This window comes from Corylus avellana, chromosome ca11, assembly GCF_901000735.1.
Source record: "Corylus avellana chromosome ca11, CavTom2PMs-1.0".
In the NCBI taxonomy this organism is placed as follows: domain Eukaryota; kingdom Viridiplantae; phylum Streptophyta; class Magnoliopsida; order Fagales; family Betulaceae; genus Corylus; species Corylus avellana.
The window spans coordinates 19,030,132-19,053,258 of record NC_081551.1 but is presented as its reverse complement, the minus strand read 5'-3'; the positions used below and the strand labels follow the sequence as shown (position 1 = coordinate 19,053,258).

General features: G+C 35.1%; 2 protein-coding genes and 1 pseudogene across 5 annotated transcripts; 1 reads left to right on the top strand and 2 right to left on the bottom strand.

Annotated features, from left to right (window-relative positions):
• Nucleotides 1–7,465: 7,465 nt before the first annotated feature.
• Nucleotides 7,466–10,640, bottom strand: LOC132166285 (ras-related protein Rab7-like). 3 transcript variants are annotated; one of them, XM_059577078.1, is made up of 7 exons: nt 10,389–10,624; nt 10,073–10,099; nt 9,868–9,967; nt 8,824–8,970; nt 8,656–8,736; nt 8,210–8,355; nt 7,466–7,772 (listed from the first exon to the last, which is right to left on the bottom strand). In XM_059577078.1, the coding sequence occupies exons 1-7, from the start codon at nt 10,439–10,441 to the stop codon at nt 7,706–7,708; spliced, it is 621 nt and encodes a 206-aa protein (XP_059433061.1). In that variant the 5' UTR covers nt 10,442–10,624; the 3' UTR covers nt 7,466–7,705. The 3 variants fall into 3 exon arrangements, with proteins under 3 accessions (XP_059433061.1, XP_059433063.1, XP_059433064.1); XM_059577080.1 differs by having other exon boundaries at nt 10,073–10,165; nt 10,389–10,485; XM_059577081.1 differs by lacking the exon at nt 8,656–8,736 and having other exon boundaries at nt 10,389–10,640.
• A 2,531-nt stretch (nt 10,641–13,171) lies between these two features.
• Nucleotides 13,172–19,841, bottom strand: LOC132165803 (subtilisin-like protease SBT6.1). Of its 2 annotated transcripts, XM_059576488.1 has the most exons (10): nt 19,059–19,841; nt 18,453–18,581; nt 18,171–18,323; nt 17,650–17,766; nt 16,799–16,983; nt 16,417–16,680; nt 15,206–16,277; nt 13,849–14,340; nt 13,647–13,707; nt 13,172–13,562 (listed from the first exon to the last, which is right to left on the bottom strand). In XM_059576488.1, exons 1-10 carry the CDS (start codon nt 19,644–19,646, stop codon nt 13,471–13,473), a joined length of 3,153 nt encoding a protein of 1,050 aa, XP_059432471.1. In that variant the 5' UTR covers nt 19,647–19,841; the 3' UTR covers nt 13,172–13,470. The 2 variants fall into 2 exon arrangements, with proteins under 2 accessions (XP_059432471.1, XP_059432472.1); XM_059576489.1 differs by lacking the exon at nt 17,650–17,766.
• Nucleotides 19,842–21,581: 1,740 nt separating this feature from the next.
• The window catches only part of LOC132166026 (uncharacterized), a 5,664-nt pseudogene continuing 4,118 nt past the window's right edge, over nt 21,582–23,127 (top strand).

Below are 23,127 nucleotides of genomic sequence, written 5' to 3'. Positions count from 1 at the left end.
TTTATGGCTTCCTCACTCTCCCTTCTCTGTTTTTCAAGCCTCTTGTTTCAATTTCAATTTTTATTTTAATTTCTGTGTCTGAAACTATTCTCAGTGCTAGATCTAGGTTTGATTGTGCTTGTATTTTAATTTTTAAGTCTTAAACCAGAGCTTGATCTAAATAATAAAATTAAAGATTATACCTGGTGGAGTGGAAGTCTAGGGGTGGGCACGGGTCGGGGCGGGTATCGGCCTTCTCCTCAACCGCCCCGCACACTGCGGGTTTTGGAAATTCCAAAACGTCACCCGAACAAATTGAACATTATTCGCGCGGGTTCAGGGATTGCGGGGCGGGGAAGATCGTCTGCGGGTTGTGTGGGTTGGGTTCTTTTCTTCCATTTTCGTCTGGTTTCTTCTCCATTTTCGTCTCCTCTGCAGATTTCTTTTTCTCCTACACAAAAACAACCCAACATCAGAAACTATAAACAATGGAAAAGAAAATTTATTTGTTTGAACAAACAAAACCCATAATCATATTTGAGAGACCTCTTGGATCCCATTCATAAAAGAGGTCTAGAGAGAGAGAAAAAAACCTGGATCGTGGTCTGTGGAGGTGGGAGCGGCGCAGCAGCCCGTGGTCTGAGGAGGTGGAGCGGCAGCGCAGACGAGAGAGAGAAGCAGACGAGAGACGGAGAGACTAACGAGAGAGAGAGAACAGACGAGAGAGAGCGAGCAAGAGAGACGAGAGAGAGCGAGCAAGAGAGGGACTGAGGGAGAGACGGCGGCGGCAGAAAAAAAAAAACAAATGATGAGGTTTAAGGGACCTAGGGTTTTTTCATTTTATACTTATGCGGGTAAGATCGGGGCGGGGCGGGGCGGGTACCCGCCCGAAACAATTTCCTATTCCTGAAACCCGCCCCGCCCCGCATGGATTAAAAAAAATCTACCCAAACCCGCAAAAATACACATAAAATCCACGTAGTGCGGGTCGGGTCTGCGGGTTTGGCGGATTTTTGCCCACCCGTGGAAGTATGGCCTCTCTTCTCAAGCCCTTTTTTTTTTTTTTTTTTTTGACGATAACCTTCTCTAATGACATACTGTTGCAACAGTGGAATAGGATCATTTTCAATCTAAAATGGACAGGAGAGAATCCTATTCCTGCAACAATAGTCTCAAAGAACTGGCTAATCTTCTGAATATGTGTTAATACTAATAAAATAAAATTAATAAATAAATCTATTTGATTAAATAAAATTAATACGAGCATATCCAGCAGTAAGAGGTATTTTACCTAGTCAAAAAGTACAATTTTCTATTTTAACTACTCATTTTTTAATACCAACTCTAATAGATTCTTTATTTTATTAAATATTATTTTTTAATCTTTCATTTTTTTTTTTTAATCCACAACTGCTTTTGCATCATCTTGTAAATTGCAATAGAATTGATTTATGCAGCATACCTGTGTGTTATTTTTATTTTTCCATTTTTAGTTTGTCAATTATATGCATGCTATTCAATTTTATTTTATTTTATTTTATTTTTTGAGTTTTTAGTGATTCAAAAGACTTAAATTTGTATCATAAATTCATGAACAGATAAGAGAGAGAAACGTTGAGAGAAGAGAGAAGAGAGAGAAACGTTGAGGGAGACAGAGAAGAGAGAGAAAATAATGTGTAAATAATATTATATTCAACAATCTAGTGTGCTACAGTGAATAGCAATATGAAGTTATTCACTGTAGCAGTTAAGATATAATAGTTAATACGAAGTTATTTTGTTGGAGAAAAAAAAAAACCAAAAATAGTTAAATGTAATTAATATCTCTTTTTTAGGTATACCTTTGGAAATGCAATAAATCTATCTGATTTCTTGTAAGCCAAGCGGTCATTGTCAAAAAGAAAGAGAAATATTGTTTCAATTACAGAACACTAATCTTAATGGTAAAGCAGCGGTGGAACCTTCGATTGTAGCTTAACCTGACGATGGTTTTCATTTTCTGCCAAATTCTAGACCTGCCTGCGTATTGCTTTGAGTAAACACTGGCCACGGGAGATTTATTATTTGTGGCCACTAAATGGGACCATTGGTTTCGTGGGCTGTGACAGCAAGAATAGTTGGGTTAGCAGACTAAAAAATAGTCTGTGTTTTTAAAAGGTATTATAAAATATATAGTATTTGGTATTGTGATTTAAAAATCACTTAATTTAAAATAGAAATAAAATCTGTGATTTCTATAAGCACTTATTTAAAAATGCGAGAATTTAAACTAAAATAACGATTTCATATAACAAATATTTGATAAAAAAAAAAAAAATCAACGTGTTTTACCAAACGTTTTTACGATTTTAAAAAGTAACGATTTTAAAAACATAATTTTTAAAATCGCACTTATTAAAACTACAATCTTAAATAGACCCTTCAAATTGTTACTATTGAACTGACCGTGAAAATTACTTTTGAATAAAATAAAAAATAAAAATGCATAATAGTATTTAATGATAGATTTCAGTGTTACGTTCCAAAAAAAGCACCTGAAGCATTTCTACAATTTAAATTGTTCAAAACTATTTGAAAATACCATTGAGAAGTCCCCTTCGAATCCAAATAATTAATTCTCATACTGTGCTACAATGCTAGTATTGTTTTTTTTTTTTACATTTTTTTTTTTTTTTGAAAGAAAAACATTTCAATTTCATTGATAATAAATCACAAGTATAAAGCTCTTACATCGGAGGCGCACAAAGCCCTGAAAATACAAATTATAGCCGAAGCTACAAAGATACAATCATCACCTAAAACCTCTACTAACCTATGACTAGTTTTCAGTTGAGATAACAGATCTGCATAAGACAGACGCAATCAAATGCATAGGTAGCTCAAATTCCTTCTCGACCCAAAAGCCAGGATAAAGTTCACGTCCACAACTCAAAAGCCTAGATTAAAAATCACATCCACGACCCAAAAGTCTGGACCAAAGTTCAGTTCACATCCAAGCAGGCAGATCGAGAGGTCAAAGCCTTATTACAAACAGAAGCAAAAAAATCGAAATAAAACGTGGGCGAACCAAAAAGGCAGAGCCTTATTACAAGCAAATAACATGAATGAAATGCATACAGGGAAAAACAGGAACAAAGACAATACAAGAAAAGTAAAACAAAACCAGGAACAGGCACACACAGCGTGGATGCCAATTGTACACTCGCCGAAGACCGACACCGGAAGGGAACACTGGAAGCTCAACGCACCGGGGACGCGAAAAATGGCCCAAAACAGTGGACGGAGGGAGGCGAAGCCGATCGCCAGTTGGCCGAAAAACCATCGCAGCAAGGGGCGTTGAGGCTCTTCGTTGGAGGGGCGTGAGGAAAAACCCAACAGCGGACGGTGGGCGGCAGAGTGGATGGAGGAGATCGGCGGCGAACACAAAACAAAAACAAGGGGGAGTTTGAAAGAAACCCCAAAATCAGCACCCACACTGAGTGGCACACAGGCAAAGCTACAAGAACAACATACCAAAAACACAGCAAAAAAACAAAAGGGAAAGGAACAGAAAACAACCATAGAGCCCCACCAGAGACAAAAGCGGAACAAAGAGGAAGGGGCGGCGGAAAAGGGGTAAGGAGGAGGCAACCCGAGTTAGGGACATCAAGTAAACTACTGGCACCCGGTGCAAGGGCAGGCGAGTTGGAGTAGGGAGGCAGCAAACGGCCATCCCTCCTCCCCTCACCATGGGGGAGGGGGCTTACCTGAGGCTGCGGCACTTTTTTTTTTTTTTTTACATGTTATACCATCATATTCTTATATTCTTATGCAATATCTAATTATATTCATAGGATATGTATACATACCATCTTAAACTACTACTAGGCTCACCACATTATCAAATGTTTTTTTTTTTCCAAATTATCAATTATGTTAATGTCCCCCATAAACTACCTAAACAATGTCAATGCTCCCATGCCAGCAAAAAGACAAAAAGTTGCTTAAAAAAAATCCAAAAAAAAAAAAAACTAAAACTAAAACTTAAAAAAAAATTAAAAACTAAATTTGAAAAACGACAAAGAAAATTAAAAAAATAATAATAAGATAAGGACCCATTGGTTTTTAGTTTTTTGTTATAATTTTAATAACTTTTTTAATACATGAAAAAAGGAAAAAGAATTAGCTGTCGATATCATGCCCTTCAGCCTATAGATGAATTATAATTGTACTTCCCAAAGAGCAAAGAGTCTTTCTAATACCAAACTTCTTTTTAGCCTATACATCACTCTCATCACCAAAATAGGAAAAAGAAAATAGGAAAAAGGATAAATTATATTTGATCGGAGTGTGGAGTCTTTTATAAGGTTCTTGTTTGCCAGTAGCTTTCTATAATGGCAAGTCGTTGCAATGACATTATGGGAGAATCGGCTAATCACAAAAATGGTACAAATTTGAAGCAATCGGTAAATATTTGAAGCAATTGATGAATTTTCTTAAAAGGACGAGTCAAATACCTCCTATTTCATGTTGGATCTGGAGAGCTGTTGTTGTGGATGTTCGTGCTTCACAGCTTTTAGTATTTCTAGGTTTTTAACCTTGCAGTTTTTATTTTTGTTTTTGTTTTAAAGAGGGTTCTACTTGCCATGTCGAAACACAAACACAGGCGCTCAAAATTTTTATATCTGAAATTTTCTTTCTCCATCCATTTTACACTGCCGCTCTTTTTTTTTTTCTTTCTTTTCTTTTAAAGAGAAATTGTTTTGGCCATTTTTTTTGACTTTTTGAATGTTAAATCACCGCTTATTTTAAAAGCTTAAACTAATAGGAATGAGCCAATTTAATCAATATTTTAACAATAAATTAGCCTTCTAAATGTGAGAAGTTAGAAGTTTGTCATTTGGGCTGGCTTTGATGCTCATATGAGTTAATTACGTTTGTAAGAAATTTTCTGTATTTCAATTTTCTAGCCATCGAGAGAGGAGAGTAATTACCAATTCAATTCAGTTCTCTTTGATCACTGAAAGCTAACTTTATTTATTCTTGTACAACAGATAATGATATGTTAATATCGTTGTTAAAAGTCGACAATTTTTGGTCCTTTAGGCTTTTAGCGATAACTTTTTATTGTCGATGAAGACTAAATTCTTGTAGCGTGTGGGGCTCTTCAGCCCAACCTAGTGGGCTATTGGTATATCAAACATAAATCAAAAATGCTAAACCCCATATTCTAGAATTAGATAAATATCATTTTGAGTAAATGTAATTTGGATTTAAATTATTTTTATTAAGTAAAAAAGAAAAAGAAAACTGATTGAATGCAAGATTAGTTTACTTGCATATATATATATATATATATGCAAGATCATCTCCAGCTATAGCTATTATGAGCTTTTTTTTTTGCATCCAGCAGATTAGCTCCAGAGTAGCTAAACTACATATGTTGTGTTATGTTACATGTAGTCATTGTTAGGTAGTGGGTTTGTTAGGAAGTATTATCTATTAGGTTTTTTAGTTCATTAATGTTTTATAGTTATTTTAATATTGTTGTGTGTAGGACTCTTATGATATGTCTATATCTTTTATCTTGTTATTTGGAAAGGATTAGATTTATCTATTTTATGTTTTGATTCAAATGGAAGTACTATCTCATGTGGAACTCTATTTTCTATTGTCTTTAAATACAACATTATGAATAAAGAAATCAAACAAGTAAATTATTCAAACCTTATGTTTGTAGGAGTTGAGAGCACCTCTAATTGCTCATAAGAGGTTTAAGATTTCTTGAAAATCCTACCATATCAATCTTTCTACTTAGTACTCATCCCGTTATGTAAGCACGTAACATTTTCCTACAGTGAATAACAAAAAGTAGCTATTCCATGTAGCACAATGTTCAAGTTTTTTTAATGTTTTTTTCTCTCTTCAAACTTTCAATTGCGACAATGTCTCTTTCAAACTACAAAAAATTGTCAATGTCCTTTCTAATGACGAAAATACCTTCAATAAAATTAAAATTGAAAAAAAATAAAGTAGAACTAATTTTTTTTTAAAAAAAAAAAAAAGAAAGAAAAAACGTAGTTGAAATTTAAAAATAAAATTCCTTTTTCTAACAAAAAAAAATTAATTTTTTTGAAGTTTCTTTTTGTTTTGTTTTTTTTTTTTTTTTTTCTTTCTCGTATTTATAAGAATATTATGTCTTATTGACAAAATTTATGGTCATTTTTGTCTTTTTGCTGGCCTAAAGGGGGATATTGTCACAATTAAATGATTGGAGGGAACATTGTTAATTGAGTGATAATGTGAGGAGTGTGAATTTTTCCCTTAAAAAAAAAAAAGAAAGATTTTAAAATTATGTGAATTCATGCAATTTTGAACGGTTTGAGAAATTATACCTATTAAAAACATGACATGTTACGAATGAGATTTGATTATATTTTTCTCATATTCTTGTTTTTTATGTCATAGAAAAACTTTAAATCAAAAGTTGTCTCTTATTTCTCTAAAAAAAAAAAAAAAGAAAAAGAAAAATCTTTTCTGAAGTAAAAAAAGTAGTCAAGAATTTTTTTTTGTCCGATGCCTCGGTAACAATAACATGCCAATTGCCAATGTTTTGGTTGTCTGAAATCGAATTTTTAGATTTTTCTCATTCTTTATACATAGCCAGTGCTTATCCGGAGAAATGGGTTTTTGTTGTGAGGCAAACAGTCAAATATAAAACTAGTAGTAATACCCAAGCTCTTCACCAACTGAGTCAACCCCTTGGGGCTCAATTGGTGAAACCCTCATATAGGACTCAGAATAATAACGATAATCATCAACCAAGTGATTAAACAACAAGGACTCATTAGGAGCAGTACCCATTTCCGGAAGAAGCAAAAGCAGAAGAAAGAAGCAGTTCCAAAATCACTTCTTTCACATCCTCATCATTGCTTTCTCTCCCTTCCCTTCCCTCTGTCCTCACTCCTCAGCCTTTGTTGAGTAGTTCAACCCAACGAAGATAATTTTTCAGATAGAATAGACCATAAAGTAAATTTGTTGAGTTGGATATGAATGCTCTGGAAGTCTAAAGTAAATAAAACTCGGCAACAACTTTTTCTTGCTTGTTTTGGCTTACAAGAGTGCCTGTGAGTATAAACATCTTACTGTTTGCTGGCATTTGTGCAATGTGGGTTTCAGGTAAGGAGATGTTGGATATTGGGATCTTAGCTCTCTCTTGACTTATCCATCTATATGCCTAAGCATAGGGAGCTCATAACAGAACTTAATCCTCTGGAATCCTTTTTATTATTCATTTGATTAAAAACATGAGTTAAAACAGAAACTAAGTTTGAATACTCTCCATGGACCCTTATCATTTTCAAGTACTCTCAATCATGTGGCATCTGTTCCAATGCACAGAATATTCCACAAGAAGAATGATACCAAATTTTAATAAGAGAAGATTAGGATACTTTTCAATTGATTAATGATGTCAAAATTTGGTTTAAAGCACTGCACAACCCAATAATCCAAGAATAAACCAATCAAATTTCAATTAAAAACATGATTCTAGAGGTGGAACAGAGTACAAGATTCAAACATAAGAGAAGGAAAAGCAATATAAAGAAGCACGGTTAAGTTTATTTTCTTTAAGCACTCATATACATGTAACCTTGAAGAAACTTCCAGAATTATTAGTGTACGACGACCGGATAAGAGAATCACTTCCATTTGCTCGACTTGAACAACTTAATCAATATCTCTTCTAGCATTCACAACCCGAAGATCTTAGTTGCTGTCGACCCACCACGTCAATGGTGTCAGGGAGGTAACTTCATCAACAACAACATAGAAAATTGACTATCAGCATATTCCATGACATTGCATGTCCCATTATCAAATGTAGACACATTACAGTAAACTTAAGGACTGAAATCAAGCAAGGGTTTTACAAATTCAAACACCCAAGTTACTGGGGAGGTGTTTGAATTTGTGTAGGCATCAATCAGGAAAGTTGATACTGACGATTACAAAAAAAACAGGTAAAATTCTTTTAGCAATTCAGTTACTGGAGGTGTTTCAAGGAAGAAGATCCTGAGTGCTTACAAAGTAGATCCATTGAATACAAATATGTATGGTGGTTCAACTTTCATATTCGACCACAAATAGCCATCAATTACAAAAATTGGTAGTCCCAATTGTCATGTAATAGAAGATGCAAAGATTTTAACACTGACAAAGAGTTGAATGCATTTTCAGGGGTACTTACATTTCTTCTTCAGGTTCATTTTTGAGAGCATTTTTGGCTATACACTGGAAAGCAGCTTCTACATTGAAACCTTCTTTTGCAGAAGTTTCAAAGTAAGGAATATTTCCTTTAGAGGCACACCATGCCTTTGCCTTCTTCTCAGATACCTGAAAGTAAGAATGAGACTGAGGCCATCACTTTTATAAACAAAAGAGCTTGACTAAATCATTATGTGAAACTTACATACGCATAATCAACTCATTATACAAATACCTTAAATTAAAAGATTCTACTTTTACATATGAGAAAATGCACAAAGCAACCTTACATAAAGAGCTTATATATTTCAAAATATTCCTTCCCCTCTGATAGTATAGACAGCACATAAAATTAGTTCCTAACTAATTAACTTTGGATATCTCAAAATAAAGAAAAAAACTGGATAAGAAGAAAGGGACTCATCTTACCACCCGACTATTGCCACCATCAATATCTATCTTGTTCCCCAATACAACAAACGGAAAATTTTCTGGATCAGAAGGCCTGGCCTGAATATTAAAGCCGATTAGGAAAGTACTCCGTCACTCATACAATTGACGGTGACAATTTTTAAATGTTGATGGTTCAATGATTACCTGAATTAGAAACTCCTCCCTCCAGTTGTTGAGATCATCAAATGATTTCATGACATTCACATCATAGACTAGAACACAACAGTCTGCTCCACGGTAAAAAGCCACACCAAGGCTTTGAAACCTTTCCTGCCCAGCCGTATCCCATATCTGAAAATTTCTATTATATGGTAAAAATTTCTTTGCTTTTACCATGAAATATCTCTAGAAGGTACATCAACACCATTCTAGGCTTGTTAAACGACAGTAGTAAAAATAAGCAGCATGAAGCCAGGACCTCTAAATGAAGTTCCCAAATGGTTCCAAACATTTATCAAATGCTACAAAATCATGGAAGAGTCATTCTGTTTGTTAGCAAAGCCAAGGAACACATTTTCATTTATTCCCGCAGTTGATTTGCACAAAATCATTCTAGAAATAAAGGGCTCACAAAAGATTTATATTATATATATATATAGCTAGCCATACCCACCCACCCCCACACAAACGAACACAAACATTTATGACAGACATTGTGCAATCAACATTGATCCAAATGCACTTTTTGCATGCATTAGTGAGATTACTTATACATGATAACCATTCAAATAAACACACAAATAGCAAAAGTAGAAATCTTCAACAATTTGGTTTGTATTAGTGGAGCCAAACCATGATTTTCTCACCTGAATTTGAATGGTGGATACTAGTGCAAGTAAGGGCAAAAATAAGACATTTTTTACAGTAAAAGAAAAGCAAATAATTCATATTTTCACCATGTTATCTCTTGGATAATAACCCTTAACCTATTGAATATCCAAGACTGTTAATAAAATCCACTAGTGCTGGTGAAAAAAGGTGATTAATTGGGTGCCCTCCTATGACATAGTTTTGTGTGTGTGTGGTGCACATAAAAAGCTCAGATCCTTTCATAACTGCCCACAAAACTCTGTTTTTGCATGATCAGCCTTAAAATTAAGCATTTCAACAAGGCAATTAGCTAACATAAACTATCATGGTGTAAAAGAAGCAATTGATATATGAGGTTTGAGAATTGAGATCATAAACCTGCAATGTAAATTGCCTATCCTCATACTGCACTTCTTTTGTCAAGAAATCTGCTCCAATGGTTGCTTTGTATTGAGTACTGAACTTGCGATTCACATATCTAAATGAGGAGTATATATAAGGCTAATCACATTACAAAAGTGCAATTACGTATGCTTGTGATATGTGCTTGTGCAAGCAAAACATATATTGTTATTGAGGATACTGATTCATCAGAGAAGTCTTCCCAACCCTGCCAAAGTTCATAGGGAAGTAGACATTTCATCAAATGAGCATTAGCAAAATCTCTCTCATACAACTGAAAAAAAAGGCATCAAAAGCTCCATTCAACGGAGCAAAACATAGTGTAAACGATTAGCACATGTTTGGTTGATTAGAAAAATGAAGGGCATCATGGAAAAGATAGAATATAAAATCTTATGTATATCATTCTGTTTGTGACCTGTGAAAGAAAAAAAAAAAAAAAAAAAAAAAAAAAAAAAAAAAAAAAAAAAAAAAAGGGATAAAAGATAAACTCTCACCCGCTGTCACCGAGGATTATGACCTTGAGAAGCATACGCCTCCTAGAAGCCATACTTTTGAGATCAAAAGGCTATGAATTTTTCTGTGAAAATTAGAGTCTCGGAAGTCTGTGTATGTGGGAACTAAGAAAAATGATTTTTATAATATGCAACGTGAAGATTCTTTTTTTATTTTCCTGAAATTAAAAATTCATCGAACAACCAAAAAGTCAGATAGGTAATTTCACAACTACCAGTCTCTAAACACCAGGTCAGAGGCTCAGAGCAACGCAATTTTCCGAAAGGCCACTCGGAATTATAGTAATGACCTCTACACTTGAGATGAAGCATTATGAATCGACGGAAGAAGAATACCTGCCACTCTGCCAGCCACGAGGTGGCGGCCAGAGCCGCCGGATCACCATTACAATCCGTGGCGGAGCCAAACAATTCATATTGGGGGTGCCGTTAAAATTTTTTTTGCGTCCTAAAATTTTCTTCACCCTAAAAATTTGATAATTCACATAATATATGTATCACAAAAAAAATATCTATAAAAGTTCATAAATATGTGTTCAAATTGATATATTAGATATATAACATGTCGGCGCTATACATATAAAAAAATTAAAAAAAAAAAAGTCTAGAACTGTACTTTACAGTATCTTAGAAGTACATAATCATCAAGTACCGAATCTAAATTGAAGCTCTTAGCAAGTTAAATCAATCAATTCATAAACTTAAAGTTTAATTTATTCATGAACCTAAAATTTTCAGGTTAAATCACGACCTCGTAAGAGACAATAAAAGTTGGACAAAGTTTTCCTTCAAACTAGATTAGAGAAATTTCCTTCAACATAGTCTATAAAAGTGACATGTGTCCATTAAATATGTAAGATGCATATGTTTTTGGGAAAAATCCACATAACCCCCTCAAACTACCACTCAATTGACAATGTCCCCCCCTAAACTTTCAATTGTGACAATGTCTCCTCCCCCAAACTACCAAAAATTGTCAATGTTCCCCTCAATGACTAAATTACCCTTAATAAAATAAAAAAAATTAAAAAAAAATCCTTCTAGAAAAAAAACCTAAAAAAAAAAAAAAATCCAAAAGATGGATTTTTTTTTTTTTTTTTTTGAATCAATTCTATAAGAAAAAAATTAAAAGAAATTCGATTTTTTTTTTTTATATAAAAACTGAAAATTTTCGTTTTTTTTTTTAAATTTTTGTTTTATAATTTTATTTAAATAAAAATTTACGTTTAAAAAAATAAAATTTTTGTTTAATAAAATGAAATTTTTTGTTTTTTAAAACTAAATAAAAAAAAAAGTTTTCTTTTTTAATAAAAATCTCCGTTTAAAAAAAAATTAAAAATTTTTGTTTAAATTTTTTTTTTAAAATATTATCTTTAAATTAAAATTTTTCGTTTTTTTTTAAATCAATTTTTTTTAAAAAAAATTTATAGGGGTATTTATGTCTTATTGAGAAATCTATAGGGCATTTTTGTCTTATTGCTAGTTTTTTTTTTTTGGGGGGGGGACATTGACAATGTTTTGGTAGTTTGGAGGGGAGATTGTCACAATTAAAAGTTTGGGGGGGACATTGTCAATTGAGTGGTAGTTTGAAGGAGGTATGTGGACTTTACCCTATGTTTTTTTAATAGTAGGGACAAAGCTGAAATAAATTTTATTAAAAACTCATATGTATCTCAGATGTTATTAAAAAAAGGGACACATGTTACTTTTATAAACTAGGTTGAAGGAAATTCCTCCAACCCAGTTTGGAGGAAAACTTTGTCCATAAAAGTTTATAAACATTAAACAACAAAATAAACAATCATATGGATATTAAAGTTTAACATACATATGTATTAGATAGGGAATTTTTTTTGCTTACTATACATATGTAATAAGTTTTGGCATTATTAAAGTTTGCCATACATAACAGCATCCTTGGAATTTTTTTATTTTTTATTTTTTTAAATAAAATTTTGGAAAAAATTTTGTTTAAAATCTTTGGGAGTGCCGTGGCACTCGCAAAGGCTTATGTGGCTCCGCCACTGATTACGGTGGAGTCATTGTCACAAATGCAACACTTTTTTAATTTTTTAATTTTTTTTTTAGTTTATAAACATATTTTTCTATTTTAAATTTTTACAAAACACTCTTTCAAAATTTTAATAAATCAATTTCAAAAAATTTCTCAAGCGTACCCGACAAATCAATTATCACCCTTTTACCATTTTTAAAACTCAAAAATTTTAACAATCTTAAGATTTTACCAAACGGGCTCAATTTATTTTTGTTAGGCCTACTTAGATAAATATATTTGCACATAAAAATATATAGTTATTATATATGTGTGCATGTTTATATAAAATAAAAATAAATTAAAAATAAGTTGGGTTAAAAGATATATATGAGTTACAAGAAGTTTTAGAGAAATACCAAAAATTACAATTTATCCCACTTAGCTTTAGTGACTAGGACAGTAAATGAATAAAACTACTTGTGAACATAATTGAGCTCGGCTCGATTATAAAATGGAATGTTCGTAAACGGAAAACTGACCTCAATTATTAAATAATAAATACTCGGCTCACTTGTTTGTTCCACGTGTTAGGCTCATATGTATTTATTAATATATACAAGAATATTAATTAGGGGAAAGAATAAGTGGAAAGAGAAAAACTTGGATCACCAAGAACCCTTTTGAGTTCAATCCTTGATTTCCCATCAAAATTCTTAATTTGAGTCTTCAATTGAAACAACTTTTTTGGGGAAGGGATTAGAGCCCTGGACACTAGTGAACTTGTTTGAGTAAGTAAATTAAAGTCTTCTGTCAAACCTTAAAGCAAAATTTCTATCTCTTTTTGCCTCTCTGTTTGTATCTGTTCTAGGAAGTCTATCTCACTACACTGAAAATGTGTGCCACTGTAAAGCATCCAAGAAAAGAATTATGCTACAAACCTAAGAAGATTACAAAACTATTTTCCTGTGATGAAGCCGCCAACAAAACTCTCGGATAACAATGTCACAAGAAATTCTAAAGCAGTGTAACAATGATACAGGATTAACCTACAGGAACTCCAATTCCAGACTACAGATTCGCAAACCGACCAGAGCCAGATCCTTTCCTTCTTCGACGTCGCTTCTGTCGAATTCGCCAAAAGCCCAAAAATAACAGAATACCTGTCAAACAATAGGAAAGCAGTTAAGAATGACACAAATCTACAAACAAAAGAATTTGGATATCAAATGCCGATGATCACTAACCAGTTACTGCAATTACTGCAGGAACAAGCCAATGACTAGCACCTAGCACCGGCATGTCAAGCTGCAAGCAGGGAGGAAAAATGGGTTAATTCATGTTATAATACTAAAATAAACTGCGCTAATAAGAAAGAGAAAAAGAGCATTTGATAATGGAATATGGACAAATCCGTTAGTAAACATGACCAAAGTTTTTGTTTCTTACCTCATCCCTGTAGAACAGGCCGCCCAAGTATCTGTTTCCCGAATCACCCTTATTTTTCCCAGGCAACTTGGGACTTCTCAAATTGGAAGTGTCTACTGTAGAATTTAAACCTCTCCCCAAATCAATGGCGTGATAACCAGGCAATTTTCTTCCCCTAACCTGTAAATTGTATCCCTTAGTCCCCCATATTTCATATTTGGAGTCACTCCTACAGATCAATTCCTTTCCTATTACAGCAGAATATGTAGAGAAATTTACATCAGTTCTGCGAGAAGGTAATTGGTTGTCTTCTACATACAAGGATGTGTATTGTTTAACTGAATTGGAGAAAAGCATCGGATCTCTAATGCTCCCACTAGTGTACTCTAAAATTTTCCTCAAAAGCCAATAACAGTTGGTAACCATATGGCTGCTGTCCAAACAATTGGAGTCTCCATATACTGCAATGCGACCTTTGCCCACATCCAAAAGACCAAGAATGGGAGAGTCCGCCTGCCATTTGATAGACACCATATATTAGTATTTGCATAGACCATATATAATTTCGAAACATGGAAACTGGTGCCTGTGAAAAAGAGAACTTTATCACCCTTAAAATGATGAAATCAAAAAATTGGCTCGTTTAGTTGAACTTAATTTCAGATTTATTTAAGATCTCATTCCATATTGTACTCCCTCCAATATGCATAGATTTATTTTAAGTGGCAGACACGAGTGTGGGTGATAGACATAGATTTATCCATATGCATAGATTTATCTAAGATTTATTAAGTCAATACATGAACAAGAAGAATAAATACTCTCTCTGTTACATTTTAATGTTTTTAAAATACCAAGATCAAGTGGCAGACAAGAGTGCGGGTGATAGCAAACACACACATTGCCCACCTAGGAGCATTTTCAAAAGAGTGTTCTGTTTATGTTGTTCCATTAATAAGCGTATTATTTGTAGACTGCAACCTATTTTGTAAACTCCCACATTTTTCAGCAAAAGAAGTTTAAACTTGAAAGAAGAAAGAAATAAGAAAAAAAGATCCTAAAACATTTCTTCCTTTCAATGGCATTAGTATTGTGCTCCATATTGGTTACTCTATTCATCATTATTATTATCCAACTGCTTTCTTAAACATTGCATTTGAGACTTAATAACCGAGTTAATAAAATAGTTAAGTGGCAAGTTAAACATAAAGTAAAATAGTTTAACTTGACACTTGATGTTTAAGTTGCCACTTTGGCAAGTTAAACATCTTGTCATGACTAGAAGAATATAAAATTTTAAAACATTGATTCACCAACTGACATATTTCCATTCTTTAGAATCAATTAGGCAAAAAAATAGACGCTGCTTGCTGCTCACCTTAGTCATGCCAGAAGTCAACAATAAATTTTGAGTGGCACCACTCTCTGAGCTATCCAGGAAAGGGAAGCTATGCACAAAACCACCTTCAGGAAACCTCACGATATCTGTTCCAGATGCATATCGACTCTGCTCACCGTCAATAGAAAAATCACCATTTAGAATCTTATCTCCAAAAGCAATCCCAAATGGGGCCAAAAGATCATTCAGCGCTGGAATATTTGCGCCTCCAGTAACTGGAGTCCACCAGCTGCGTGTGTTATCATCAAAAAATCTCATTTTAACCATTGTGTCAACATTATACCACTCAGCAAATACAGCCAGCCCCAATCCGCTGCTAATAACATCATCCCTCAGTTTTTCAATCTCCTCCTCAAAGTACTCATCTTCAAGATCTACCAGCAGAAGTGTTCCGTACTGGCGAGCATCAAAGCATGTAAGAGGAGAACCAAGAGTTTCAACATAGTATCCAGCATCTCGTAACATGTTGAACATAATATGAAAATTTGTATGCAGGTGATCTCCATGCCAGTCAAGAATGTCATTACGAACATCCAGAGAGTCTCTTGGAATATAACCAGGAGGATACTTAATACTGTGGAACTGGTCCCACAAAATACGTTTTGATCTTGCTGGAGTTGGAATCACTTTTAACTTCAACTGAAGCACACATGTGCTAATCCGATGACCCTTCTCTCCTTGAGCTGGAGGACTGTACACCTGAAGAGTGACATTGCCTTCAATCTCTCCAGAAAACTGGAAGCCTTCGTCCTTAATTTGCATGTGCAGCGCTAAATAACCAGTCCAAGGCCAAATGACCTCCGAATAAGTAAAGTGAATGCTTAAAAGATTCCCTTCATCATCGGAAGGATGCCATGTTGGTGGGCTTTCAACATAGCCAATTACACCCATCCCATTCAGAATAGTGGCATTAAAGATAACAGGCATGGCACCTGCATAAAGTGGTTGGCGACAAAAAGGCCAGGAATAAGGGCAATCTGTATAATCCAGAACACCAGGAAAGATGCTTGCCCGCGGTTGGTAGTTCTTAAGGATTTCGAATGATTCTAACCTGACAAATGTTAAAAATTAGAACTTAAAATGGAAAGTCTAAAAGATAATGATGATAACATTGAAAACACCAACAACAATAACTCAAGAAACTAAATCTTTGCATAAAACCAAGGGTGCAGCTAAATAGGAAAGCTTACAGATCAACTCTGCCAGCACCCTGCTCATACATATTGGGACCTGAAAGCTTCGCAGCTCCCTCAACCAATGCTTGTTTCATGCTTGCCGGATTTAAAATATCTTTCCGACTGCTTTCAGGGATGATGCTAACAAGCAAGCATACAACACCAGCAACCACAGGACTTGCCACACTAGTGCCTGATAAACTTTTACAACCAGTACTGATTTTGGAACCCATACTTTCTCGTCCATATGCAACAACATCTGGCTTCACACGACCATAACTGTACATACAAAACTTACATAGTTAAAAACTTTGAGTGCCATAACAAAGCATGTACAGGGATGAAGTAAACTGAAGATTCAAATTTCAGTTCTATGAAATGAATGATTATAGTGTACCCATGAGGAATCTCCCAAGTACTCATGCCACGTGAAGAAAATGAGGCTATGTGGTCACTGTAGTCAATGCCACCAACACCAATGACATCACTTTGGTCTGCTGGATTGTTTAAAGTGCCATAAAGTGGTCCATCATTTCCAATTGCCGAAACCATAATAATGTTATTTGCTGTTATTTCCCAAACCTAGAGAACAAAGCAACATTAACCTATGTAAAAGGGGGAAAAAGGCGATTGTGACAAAATTAATCTAGCAACCAAAACATAATTTGTGAATATCAGGTAGTACTACTATTAGCATTGTGATGGAAGTAACCACATAGGTATTACGTTAACACATAACAGGCCATGTTGAAAATAACAAGTTTATTATAGATGATTATGCTCAAATGAATTCCAGTTTTTCAATGGTAAGTAAATAAATTAAGGACTCCATATTACCCCCAAACAGAGTAAATAAACTATGCAGCAAATAGGTAGGAGAGCAGGCTGCTGATACAGGGGAGTTCATCATGCATTGTTTCTGACATTGGTTCAGGGGGTAACAGTGAAAGGAAAAGTTTGGGGTGAATGGTCGTTGGATGTGGGTATTTTCTTCGGAGAGCTCATCAGCTCAGAGGGTCAATTATCATTTGGGTGATCAGTTTTGGCATCTGGTGGTAGATGTTGGACAAAAGAACAACATGCCCTTTTTGAATTCTTGCTCTGGAACCCATCTGGCGCACTTGGAGAATGGGGGCAGAGAAACTAATACATTATCTCCTTTTTAAAAAAATAAAAATAAAAAAATAAAAACCTATTAAATCCAATCTTATCAAGTCAGTTAGACATAACAAGCCAACACCATCTTACCTTCTCCACAAACGGGAGATCCAAGTAATCAGGTCCACCTATACTCAAATTCAGTACATCCATATTGGTTGCAATGGCATAGTTGAATGCATCAAGGAACCATGACGTGTATGATACCTGCAATAGGCTGAATAAAATCTTCTCACAATCTCAACGAGTTTTCTTGACAAAATCAAAATTAAAAAAATAGCCCAATAAACATATTATGTACTAAATACAAACTTCTCAAAAACTCCTGAAAACAAATTTTAGTGAACCATTGAAAGATAGATTCAGTCATTTTACAAGTCATGCTTGGCTTTCTCAAACTTAGGAGTACTTAAAAATCCTATGGATGAACTGCAACTCAGAATTACACATAATGATTGCAGAACTTGAAACCGAATATAGAGGATGAACTTGAAACCGAATATAGAGGATAAAAAGTGAGATATAAATGCAACTTCAAGTCAGAATGGTGTACATAAGAAAACTAAATATAAGAACACACAAGCAGTAATACCAGTAACAATGTGCATTACCTGTGCATCAGTAAATACGCGAAAAGCATAAATCTCGGTATCTGGAGCAAAACCAAGACACTCTGCATCTCCACCAGCAATAACACCAGCAACAAATGTCCCATGTCCAAGATTGTCATTTAGCGTATCCTCATTTGTCCAGTTTGTACGCTCCTGAACACAACCTCAAAACTAGTAAAACTCTTCCACTAAAAGTACATCTAAAGTTTGCTTACAATGGAAATAGAGACGCTAAACATATAAACAAAGAACACTCCAAAGGATTCTCCCTATCGGTAATACCTTGATATTACGAAAATGTGGGTGATTAGCTCGAATGCCAGTGTCAAATATGGCCATCTTGACTTTTGCACCAGTATACCCTTTTGACCAAAGAACTTCCGCTCCAAACAAGGAAGTAACTTGAGATCTCTGCAACCATCAAATGGATGTTGGAGCATAAAAATACATCCAGAACTTGAAAGGCCATATTCTGGGCACATCAAAAAGAAGTTATCCATGTTCTAGTTTACATCCATAAGCAGCAAAGAATGTAGATTCTTGTAAATATCTGGCCTCAATAAAAAAATTTCCACAGCGTTCAGAGTTATGTATTGGAAATACGACATGGATTATGCAAAAAGGAACAGAAACACTCGCATTAAAAGCTTCCAGCACCATAGAAATCAAATATCATAAGAAAGAACCAATGACAAACACGAAGTTGGCAAATGCTCCATATCAATTACCAATAATTTGGCCAGCATCAAATTTCATATTTTTCACTAACTAATACATGCGGGCTCTTCATATCTTGCAAGTAACCAAGTTGAAATTTCATTTTCCCCTTTCCCAAATTTCCCACCAACCAAACAAAACCCAAATTACAACGATCAAAGACAAAATTACCTGCATCAAGAGCTGGCGTCCCAATTTAACCGAAGCATTACTAATTGCGGAGTGATACTCGCCCTCGCCCTCGCTAAATGACATCGCCGTGAAAATCTTCCCCGGACGCTTCTTCCCGTCCACAAAAGCCCCAACCCTAGCCCTAGCCCTGTTCTCCTCCCCAAGCAAATCCCTCCTGTAGCTTAAATCCAAATTCACATCCTTCACCAGACCCAGCTTCCCAATCTCCCCTACCACCCTCTCTATCGCCAACTCCTGGATCGACACCAACCCAAAATCGGTCGGGTACTTGGCTGCCGGGTTCTTCCGCTCGATCCATTCCCAGCCGTCGGATCGAACCCCCGATTCCAGATAAGCCCGGTGCTCCTCCGCAAGCCTGTACTGGAGGAACCGGACGATGTAGTAGTTGCGAGGGGCTTGGGGTCGAGGCAGAGTCGAATTGGGTAGTGAGGGATTTAGGGTTAGGGTTTGAGATGCGAGAGGAGTGGGTCTGAAACGGAGGAGAAAGAGGGAAATGAAGAGGACGAGGAAAGAGAGTGATAGGAACGTGAAGGTAAAGGAGGAGGAGGAGGTTTGGCGGGTGATCATGGCAGAGAAGGTGAAATGGAGCTGGTTGAGAGTTCGCTGATTTGGCGGGAAAGTTCCCGCATCGGAGAGATTGTTGCGTTGAATCTGACGCCTCTTTGTTCAGGTGTGTTTCGTTTCGTTTCTTTCTTGCGTTTCTCTGTGTCTCTCGGTGGGAGGCCTTGGTGCGGGACGAAACGATTTTTTCATAAGAAATGTTCGAAATATCCCTTTTTTTTTTTTTTTTATGTTCTAATCAGTAATCACAAAGAGTGGTTGGGCATTTTGTTTTGGGAAAGAGAAGTGCTACACGCACACTACTGCTGACATGGTACTGCCATGTCAGATTTCATTATCCCACATCATTTTTTTTAGAGGAATGCTACAATGCATTCTCCCCACCATCTCTTCACTTGGATTTTGATTTTTTCAAAAAAATAAAAAAATAAAATAAAAAAGTAAAGAGAGAAGAGATGGTGGGAAGATGGTGGGGAGAATGCAAAAAAGCATTTCCCTTTTTTTTAAGTCATCTTATCTCATTTCGTGCTGCAAAACCTTTCCTCAAATTGTGTAATGTTTTGGATTGTGGGATGTGACTTTTTTTTTTTTTTTTTTTTTTTTCATTGTCTACATAAGGAAAGACGTAGAAGGGTTCAAATTAATGACATTCGTTTTATAAAGCGTGATTCACAGTCGATTAAGTTATCCCTTGAGAACTGACTTTTAAAATTACTTTAGTATATTTTTGATTAATTTTGCAGTTTTCACCTGTTTACTATATATCACCCTTATTACCAAATTACTTGTTTGATAAGTTGTGCTACTATGGTGCTCTTTTATATTGGATAACTTGTTGAAATAATTGAAGTTGGGAGAAATTGACATAATTTTTTTTTGGATTTATGAGGTGAGTGAATGCTTTGCTAGTGAGTGAGGGGCGAATAGTAATGACTCTTCCTGGTAAGAAATTCATATGCTCGAGCTAGTTTTTGAGACTTTTTTTAAGAAATATTCAATTTATTGACTAAAGTGTTGCAATGATAGTCTCTAAGGAGTGACTCAATCAATTGAGAACTTCTCCTTATGCGAATATGTTAAAATAATAATAATAATGTTGCAATCATTTCACCTTCGCAAATGATAAGGTCCTTCACGCTTACTTTTTTTATCTTGATTTTTCTTTACTTGATATGCTTAAAAACATAAATCAATTAATTGTTTTTGGGTAATTAAAAATATTTTTCGAATCAAAGAAAAACATTAGTGGTAGATAGAAAACTGATTTTTTGCTTTCACAAAATGAAAGTCATTTTTTGTTTGAATTATGTCACAAATAACAAAATGAAATTCTACACTAGTCTCGAAAGTTAATTGATTTTAATGTATCATATCATTTTTCCACATATCATATTAACAGATGAAAAATCTCAAAATTGTGAAATTCTAAACTACTCAAGCTTACAAGTCATGGAGTTCCTTAATATATATATATTGACATGTCCACACAAAAAAAATGAGAGAGCAGATTCAAACTAGTAACTTTCGCTTTATGAAGCATGGTCTACCGTCGATTGAGCTACCCTTTGAGGACTGGAGTTCCTTAATATATCATTGGATGACACTTTTTTTTTTTCTTGTATATTTTTTATCTTTTTTTTAAAAAAAATTATGATTAAATTTGTGAAATTTACATATGGGTCTCAATGTCTCATAGATTCAATAATAAATTTTCACATATTTTATATGAAAATAGACAAAAGATGTGCATGAGGAAAAAAAAAATTCTTAAATATTTATAATTTTATTAACTCTATGGAACATTTGATGCATATATCGTCCACAAAATGAATTGTCAATACTTTTTTCTTTCTTTTGTTTTTTCTTCTCTCTTTTGCCGATAATATAATAAAGAAAAGGAGATAACCAAAACGGCGGCATTTCGTAGACACCATCCCCAGGTTGAGCTACACTACCTCGAGCGTGCACAGGGCACAGTGCGCACAGCAGACTATGCCGCGAGGCCTAACCAGAACCACCACGTCAATCTTCATATCCACGTCCGTCCCCAGAACAACACCACCACTATGCAAACGCCCGTTTGTGTCCCATCGCCATTTCCCTCGACCTCGCTCTGTTACTTGGACTCGGTTCCTGTGCAAGTGCTCTCGTAATGACGAAGACCCCGTCGACATGTCCAAGTACAAGGAAGCTTTCTCCAGGCGAATGGCCATGGCAGGCCTCAAACCCCACCACCGAATCGGTCAGTCACTTTCTCTTTTCATGCCTGTTTGGTTCTTGTGAAAATGTAGGGGTACATGGGAAAATAAAATCGAAGTTTTTTCATAATAGTCGCTATTTAGGAGGATAGGAAACAAACGAAACCCACTTGGCTGAGCTGCGCCTTATTCAACTACGTCCCTTGGTTTAGTTATGGTTTTAATTTTGATTCTTGGGTTCTAATTTGGCCTAATTAGTGATATGTATTAAAGTTTCTTTTTGTTCAACCTTTGGCCTGAGTTTGGCTTGTTTAGTTGTTTACATCAAGTTGTCGTATCAAAAAAGAAAAAAGAAAAAAGAAAAAAAGGTTTTGTATCTTTTTCTTTGTAAATTGCTGAATAAGTTTTTGGAGAATTAGAGAAAACAAAACAAAATTTTCAATCTTAATTCGGTTTCCCTCATTAGCATAGGAAGAAAAAACCCATTTGACTGGCAGACTGAGAATTTTGTCGAGTGACTGAAATTTCTTTCGTTGGTGTTTAGCTTTGGGAGTCTCTGGAGGCCCTGACAGTATGGCACTTTGTGTTTTAACTGCCAGTTGGAAAACCAATGGCCTTAATGCTGCTGGAGAGAGTAGTGGTTTCATTGATGGGATTTTGGCAATAATTGTCGATCATGGGCTACGTGCCGAAAGCAAAGATGAGGCAAATATTGTGAGCAATCGAGTTTCTCAAATGGGTACACTTTGCACTGACATCCTTTTGGCTACCCCTTCCCCCTCTTTTTGGTTTAATAGCGTGTATTGAGTTTAGATATTCAATGGCAATAGATGGGCTGGGGCTTATATGAACTTTCTGTAGGAATCAGATGTGAGATTGCCCATTGTGATTGGCTAGATGGTAGGCCAAAACAGGGTCACTTGCAAGAAGCAGCTCGTGACATGAGGTATTTATTTATTTATTTGTCCTGTTTGCAGATTAGTTAGGCATCTAATACTTCTCTGCGTTTTTTTATCTTTAAACTTGAATAGAAAAGATTCAAACTATGCTCTAATTTGATGAAGAGAAGTTGCTTGATTTGCAAATTTGGTTGAATTTCAGGTATCAAACTTTTTAGAAAGTTTGTGACCGACATCAGATTGGTGTTTTGCTTATTGCGCATCATGCAGATGACCAGGTTCGACCAACAATAGTCTCTCTCTCTCTCTCTCTCTCTCTTGCATCTTCTCGTGTGTATGTTAGCACGCGCACAGGTGCATGGCATATGCATTAGTGTATCTTACATGTTC

Excerpts from the sequence above, each read along its gene's own strand:
- LOC132166285 (XM_059577078.1), bottom strand. The coding sequence starts at position 10,441 with ATGGCTTCTAGGAGGCGTATGCTTCTCAAGGTCATAATCCTCGGTGAC. Across the intron at positions 10,100-10,388 it reads ATAATCCTCGGTGACAGCGG|GGTTGGGAAGACTTCTCTGA; the intron begins GTGAGAGTTTAT and ends GAACTTTGGCAG. Across the intron at positions 8,737-8,823 it reads GGGAGGAGTTTCTAATTCAG|GCCAGGCCTTCTGATCCAGA; the intron begins GTAATCATTGAA and ends TTTAATATTCAG.
- LOC132165803 (XM_059576488.1), bottom strand. The coding sequence starts at position 19,646 with ATGATCACCCGCCAAACCTCCTCCTCCTCCTTTACCTTCACGTTCCTA. Across the intron at positions 17,767-18,170 it reads GCGTATTTACTGATGCACAG|GTATCATACACGTCATGGTT; the intron begins GTAATGCACATT and ends AGCCTATTGCAG. Across the intron at positions 16,278-16,416 it reads GGTGCTGGCAGAGTTGATCT|GTTAGAATCATTCGAAATCC; the intron begins GTAAGCTTTCCT and ends AACATTTGTCAG.